Below are 8,005 nucleotides of genomic sequence, written 5' to 3'. Positions count from 1 at the left end.
AAAAATATCTGCTAATCGCTACCACAATTTCAATATAAAAGTAATGGAAAGCCGCAAGATGTATGTTCCATTATTATTACTATTTATACATAAATAATTATTTACGGAATTTACCTCATGTCATATAAGAAATATATCCAAATAAATAAATAAATATATGAATAAATCAATGTTAAATAAATAATATTAAATATTAATTTCTAAATATATGAAAAATATATGTACTATATTCATACATATATAAACGTATAAAATATATATCTTAGAATTATTTCAAGCACAATATAATATATCAATGCATTTACGTTTCCGTTCTATTAAATATGAAGTTGCAAATAATTGTTCGAAATAATTGTTTTTCAAATTTCTTTCATTTTACAGTTTTATTCATAACAAACTTTTTCTTGCAATTACCTCGCAAGAAAAAGGAATGTTTCTGTGCATTTCTAGAGTTATATTATTATATATAAATAAATCAATATAAATAAGAATACATAATTTATGGCGCTTACCGGCTTAAATATGTTTTCGTTCAGATCTGCAATTGACTCCAAGTCATCAGCGCTTGTTGTGCTTGACTCCTGAATCGAACAACTCTTCGACAAATCTTTATCACTTGAATCCTCAGGATAGCTCCTTCTACTTTCATCTGCACTTGTATCATCGGTTGTTTCTGTGCATTCCTAGAGTTATATTATTATATATAAATAAATCAATATAAATAAGAATACATAATTTATGGCGTTTACTGGTTTAAATATGTTTCCGTTCAGGTCTGCAATTAAATCCAAGTCAACATCACTTATTGTGCTTGGATCCTGAATCGAACAACTGTTTGTCATAATCTTATCAGAGTCCTCATGATAGCTCCTTCTACTCACATCTGCACTGGTATGATCGCTTGTTTCTGTGCATTTCTTGAGTTGTATTATTATATATATATAAGAGAATATAAATAATATTGTATATAAAAATATTTAGTTTTCGGTGCTTACCTTTTTCAACAAATTTTCAATTAAGGTCAGTTTATCTTTGAAATTTGTATCCATTGTCCTTTTTGGAGGATTTAATATTCTTCTATTAAGTCTGATTTTTTGCACCTATATTTGGTTTTTTGTTGTATTAATAAATTGCTCTTACAATAGGTTTGAAATACTAACCCGACCAGTTGGAACGGAATTGCCATTGGGATTAAGTAATTGCCACACTTTCGACATTGATTCTACAACACTTCCACAGCGTTGTGGTATAGAGTTTTCGACTTTGTCAGTCGGCGTGGAATTTAATAAATTTTGCTAAAATTGTGTTATTATATTTAAGTAGGTCAATTTAAGAATTTTTACTTTAAAAATGAATGTAGGACAAAATAAAATTACCACTTCAAACATGCTTTCATTAGTATCCGCTAATATTTCTGTAGCAATATCCACTTTCCTGTTTGGTTGACCTACATCACTTTCTTCCTCATTATTGGATGAATACTGAGTCCCACTGTTGAGTTTGTTTTTTTCAATCTAAGTTTTATTTGAATTTTAAATATATTCTTTTACTGTTTTGAGGGACTTACTTGATCAGTTGGAGTAGTTGGGCACATAGTAAGATCAATAAAGGGCATCTCTAATTTATTCAAGTCTACAATATCATAGCATTTTGGGGTTGGATTCCAAATCGTACCCTTCAGCGTTGAATTTGACGAATGTTTCTAAAATTATTGTAGCATAAATCAGAGAATGTAAATTTTGAAAAACTGATCATTTTAGGATACAATTTGAATTTTGTTAAATTCATTTTAAATTTTAATATTAAATTGTATTTTTATAATAGTAAGAACATAAGATGTCGACTAAAATGCGTGTGAAAAGGAAGACAAGTCTTGAAGTGATGAGGCTGTTAACGATCTTCATGTAATATGATATATGTGTTAAACTTTCTAAATTTTAACACAGTCGTCAAGAGCTTGGCATATAATATTTAGCTCATGAGGCTTTATTTCGTCTTTTTAACGTAGAATTTTTTTCTAAATGTCAATAAGCGTTGCTTTAACAATTTGTATTTAACTAAACGTATTTTAATGTATAACTGAGCTTTTTTACGTATGCATTTATTTATTGAATTACTGTTAATAGGTATATAAAACGATTTTTATATACGAAGACAGAGTACCTAAAATAAATTTCAACAATTTTGCTTTTGCATGTGATTTCAGCTAATCATGTTTTACAATATACATAGTTATATAAAAACTAAGATACCTTTATCGAATAATGCATTTATAAAATAGTTGGTTAGCATTTTTCAGTAATGTTAGCCAGTTCATCCAGAAATACTGCCAGAAATTTTATGAACCTGAAGGAAAGAAACTCAAATCGAACGAGGCTCATCCAATTTATTCCCTACAATTCCTACTACACAGAAAAATATCAGTAGAAGAACCGCACAAGCGTAAAAACCCGGTGCAGTGTACTAATTGTCAGGAATATGGACATTCGAAGTCCTATTGCACACTCCGTAGTGTTTGTGTTGCATGTGGCGACTTTCACCGCACTAAGGATTGCACATCAAATAAGAATGACCCAACAACAAAAAAATGCGGAAATTGTGGAGGCAACCACACCGCTAATTATAAAGGATGTGTAGTATACACTACCGAAAAACAAAGAATGTTTCCAGCATTGCGTCCCCGCTCTCAGTCAGTAATCCCACCACACCCTACTCAAATGCGATCTCAGCCAAATGCTCCATCTGACTCCAACAATACGTGTACACAAATATCATATGCAAACGCTGTTAGAGGATTCACTGGCCCAAGCAACGTCCAAAATGAAAACTCTACTAAACCATCTTCAAATATTGAAAACATGATCCAACTGTTTATGGAAAATATGACACAATTTATGAACACCATGCAAAATATGATGCAGGGAATGATTCAAAATCAAATATCTTACTTTCAATCCTATCCAAACCATGAATGCAATCAAAATTTGCTTCTGGAATGCTAACGGCTTAAGCCAACATAAAAACGAACTTGTATTGTTTTTACAATCACATCAAATTGACGTCATGCTGATCTCAGAAACCCATTTTAACGAGAAAAGCTACTTTAAGATACCTGGTTACATACTCTACGATTCGAAACACCCCAGTGGACGAGCAAGAGGCGGATCTGCTGTCCTCATAAAAACCCACATTAAACACTTCCCAATTCAAACCCTTGAAGCAGAATATATGCAGGCGACAAGCATATGTCTAGAAGAATACATAAAAGGTCTGAATATAACCTCAATCTATTGTCCACCAAGGTATAAAATAACGGAACTTCAATTCGAAGAATATTTTACAAAGCTTGGACCCAAGTTCATAGCGGCCGGCGACTTCAATGCCAAACACACATTCTGGGGCTCAAGACTTATATCACCAAAGGAAAATCCCTGATGAACGTGATATCAAAACTCGACCTTAACATATCCTCCACTGGCACACCAACATACTGGCCTTCAGATCGGAAAAAAACTCCAGACGTCATTGATTTTGCGGTAACAAAGAATTTAAAAAGAGATCAAATTGCTACCGAGGCATCCTTAGAACTCTCCTCTGATCACACGCCGACTTTTATTCTGATTAGAAACACAACAATAGTCAATCCAAAATCTGAAGAAAAGCTCACAAACCAGCACACAAATTGGCTAAAATTTAAAAAATATGTTAGCTCACATATTAACACCAACATTTCCCTAAAATCAAATATTGAAATTGACAAGGCAGTCCAGGACTTCACAGCTTTACTTCAACAAGCCGCTCGAATATCAACCCCACTCCCAATACCCCACAAACCTATAAACTACCATACATCGAACGAAATTGCAACCCTTATACAGGAGAAACGACAAGTACGACGCCAATGGCAACAACAACGATCCCCCCGTATTAAAAAACAACTCAAGAATCTGACGAAAGCACTTCAGAGATTACTCAAAGAAAAAAATCGCATAGAATACGAAAATTATATTTCACAGTTGTCTCCAACGCAAACAACAAACTACTCCCTTTGGAAAGCCACTAAACTCAAGAAAAAGCCCGTTATACACAGAGCACCCCTCCGACTTACAGATGGAAACTGGCTAAAAGCGATGAGGAAAAGGGTGCTGCTTTTGCAAATCACCTTAAATATGTATTTACCCCAATCTCTACTTTAACAAAACTTGACTCTCTGCCTTACTCCACACGAAACGACAATATGACAATTTGCTTCAGTAAAAAACCACTAAAAAGCGAAATCAAAAATTTAAATACCAAAAAAGCCCCAGGCTACGACCTAATTACAGCGAAAATGCTGAAAGAGATCCCACAAATCGCCAAAGACCAACTACTTTTTATTTATAACGCTATTTTAAGGACTGCATATTTTCCAAACGACTGGAAGCTATCCAAAATCATGATGATACCCAAGCCCGGAAAGGACCCCGCTCAAGTCACCTCATATAGACCCATAAGTCTGCTTCCAATTCTCTCAAAATTATTTGAAAAACTTTTTATAAAACAACTAATGCCATATATAAATAAGAAAAGAATAATACCTAACCACCAATTTGGATTTAGAGAAAAACACAACACAATAGAACAAGTACACCGCATAGTACGAGTAATTAAGGAAACGTTTGAGAAGAGGCAGTATTGTTCAGGCGTCTTTCTAGACATAACCCAAGCCTTTGACAAAGTTTGGCACGAAGGATTGTTCTGAAAACTTGAGAAACATTTACCATACAATATATCCTCAGTTATCAAAAACTACCTCTCAAATAGAAGATTTGTTATAAAACAAAATTCTTTTGTCTCCAATGCCTTCCCCATTATGGCAGGTGTACCCCAAGGTAGTGTTCTGGGCCCCTTGCTGTACCTGATTTTTACAGCAGACATGCCAACCAGTGACTGTACAACAACATCAACATTTGCGGATGACACTGCCATTCTCAGCCATAGTGACGACCCATTCACAGCCACAAAATCAGTTCAAGACCACCTCAACAAACTGCAAAAATGGCTCGATCTCTGGAGAATAAAAGTTAACGAATCGAAAAGTGTACACATAACCTTCACTCTACGACGAGATACCTGTCCTGCCCTTCGTATTAATGGAAAAGTAATACCACAATGCAATGACACCAAATACTTAGGAATGCACCTCGACCGAAGGCTTACGTGGAAAAAGCATATAGAAACCAAAGTAACCAAATTAAACTCAAACAACAAGAACTAAACTGGCTGATAAATAAAAATTCTAAACTTAATCTCACCTATAAAGTGCAACTTTACAACACAATGATGAAACCCATATGGGCCTACGGAATTGAACTCTGGAGCTCTGCTTCTCCATCAAACATTGAAAAACTTCAAAGAACTCAATCAAAAATCCTCCGGTAAATAGTCGGTGCCCCCTGGTATATAAAAAACGCAAATATTCATAGAGATCTTCGAATTGACACAGTCACAGATGTAATTACCAGCAACACACAAAAGTACAAAATCAAACTCAGGAACCATCAAAATCCACTTACAAGCAACCTTACCCAAAGCGCTGGTACACAGCGACTCAAAAAAAACTATATAAACCCGGCTATTCAAGAATAACGCCCGACATGGTAACGAAATTGGACGAAGCTTTGGCTAAGGACAATTAATTATCTATTTTTCTTTCTTCAAATAATTTAATACAGCAATTAGCAGCGAAAATTTATTGTTAGTTCTAAGTTGATTTTTAGAAGATTCAATAAAAATCAAAATAAAATTCAAAAAAAAAAAAAAAAAAAAAAAAAATTTTATGAATGATTAACTAAGCCCATTTCTGAAAAGTAGTTTTCTAAATAAGTTTGGCTATTTATAGTATTATATTTTTTTAGATATTTCGGTGAACAAGCTTTCCTTAGAAAGCTTGAATATTATTACCTTTATAGGCACTAGTAATGATTTTTCCAACGACATAATAAGAAAAATTTTTGCTGCATGTCTCAGGAACACAATAAGTGTATTTTTTTTGTTGGCTTTACTAATCCAAATGAGTTTAAATTTATATGTTATAACGTAAGGCAAAATCAATATATACTATTCCGTAGTTAGGATTGTTTTCAACACATAATAACATATATACATATATAAAACATATATAAAACAAATAAACCATCGTCAGTTTAAAAATATTGCATATAAGTGCTCCCTTGTTCCCTTACTATAATATTGTGTTCAAAGAATCCAATTTTAAAAATTATTGCAAGCATGTGCAATAGTTATGATATATATTGTCTATATTTGCCCCGAGCTTTCCAGGAAATCCTTTAGCACATCATCCTCTTTAATACAGAAGCAAAATTAATTTCAATATGTTATAAAAGAGTTTAGTTTTAAGTTGTGAATCTCATTTGTATTTAGTGAATGAATATTATACTACATAACTCTAATTTACAAAATTGGTGGACAATTCACAGTTACTGTTTCACCAATCTAAGCTCTGATTGAGCTCTCTGGGTTGCACCAGTCAAAAGTCTGTTTGTATTTCAGCTCTTTATATTTTGTGGTTGGCAGGTATTTTTAAATATAGAAGTGAAACCATATCAAGATTTACCTCATTTTTCATTTTTCCTTTTTTGTGCCTTACATTATACATTCATTACTAAACAAAACTAAATTAACCAACGTGACGTTACCATGACTGTCTGCTTAACATGGTGCTTAAGGAATCGCATGAGTTATATTCGTATAAATTATGTTACTCATGTGATTTCATTTTTTCATTTTTTATTTGTATTCATGTAAAAAATGCCTAATGCCTAGTATTTCGTAAATAATATAGGTGTTCATGCTTTTGTAACTAAGTTACGGTGATCTGTGACCGATCAACTGTACCTACTTTTCATGATTTTGTAATGAGAAGAAAGTGTATTTCAACAACTTAACATAATTGAGTTTTATTAGCTGATATTGGATTACGAAATAATGACAAACAAAGAGTTAAAATAAAACTAAATTCCGAGTTTTTCTATTTAACAAATCTCAAAAGGGAAACCAGTCTACCTCAGCAAATAGAGTAAGCATCAAGAACGTATAGTTACCAGTTGTAAAAAGATATTAAACATCTTACGGGTGTAAGATATAAATATAGAAAGTACACAATTTTATTAAAAATAAAGTAAAACAAATATATTGAATTTGTTTAATTGATAATGTACCTTGCTAATACTGTTAAACTTGTACGGACGAGACTAAATAGTACCGCATCACTATTCTGATAATTATTGCGCTGTTCGATGAAACAACAGCTGAGCTGCAGTGGGAAATATTTTAAAAAATTTAAATTAAACACTAAATTCAAAGTATTTCAAAGGAGTCAATGATAAAGTAATAGAAACAAGTCTTAAATTAGTATATACATTAGTTTTTAACATGTATTCTACCATTGTTTGCTTTGGTTTACTAAAAAGTGAAATGTCGTATTTGAGTAAACGTATAAACTTTTTTATAAACTGGAAAAGTTTTTAAAACTTTCATCGACTACTATCAACACTCGGGATAGTGCTATAACATAATTACAAAACTATCACTACCGCTCTAATACGCACATTAATACTAATTTACTTACATCTGCCTCAGCTGCGTTATTTCCTTTAGTTTCAACATGAGTTGTCTCGGACAATAAACCAGCGAATTTCCTCTTTCTGACAAATCTACTATTATTATTATTTTCCACCTCTCTCCCAGGAATTGATTCACCATTAGTCCGAAATTGATCACCATTCCAAATTTCAGGCAAACGTTGGTGTTTTTTAGCCCAATAGCGTTGCTTTTGTGACTTTTTCCTTTTACTCTTTTTGCCCACTGCTGATAAACGCACCTGCGCCGAATTATTCTTATTTTCCATACTTTCCCAAAATAACTGGTGTCAGATAGGCTTGAACTCAGCAAGAAGTTAGATAATAGCTTCTATATTGTTAAGATGTGAAATTACATTTGTTAT

General features: G+C 32.8%; 1 protein-coding gene across 1 annotated transcript; it reads right to left on the bottom strand.

Annotated features, from left to right (window-relative positions):
- Positions 1 to 410: 410 nt before the first annotated feature.
- On the bottom strand, positions 411 to 7,995 carry LOC119688830 (the record flags this gene model as incomplete). Its single annotated transcript, XM_038103494.1, is given in 8 exon segments — positions 411 to 446; positions 513 to 683; positions 750 to 917; positions 996 to 1,100; positions 1,161 to 1,295; positions 1,377 to 1,514; positions 1,568 to 1,702; positions 7,631 to 7,995. Coding segments are annotated over 8 exon segments (1,167 nt in total).
- Between the last annotated feature and the right edge of the window lie 10 nt (positions 7,996 to 8,005).

The sequence above is a fragment of the Teleopsis dalmanni genome, chromosome X (genome assembly GCF_002237135.1).
Source record: "Teleopsis dalmanni isolate 2A chromosome X, ASM223713v2, whole genome shotgun sequence".
NCBI classification, from domain to species: Eukaryota; Metazoa; Arthropoda; class Insecta; order Diptera; family Diopsidae; genus Teleopsis; species Teleopsis dalmanni.
Note: the sequence above shows the minus strand (reverse complement) of the source record. Positions and strands in the feature narration are given on the sequence as shown.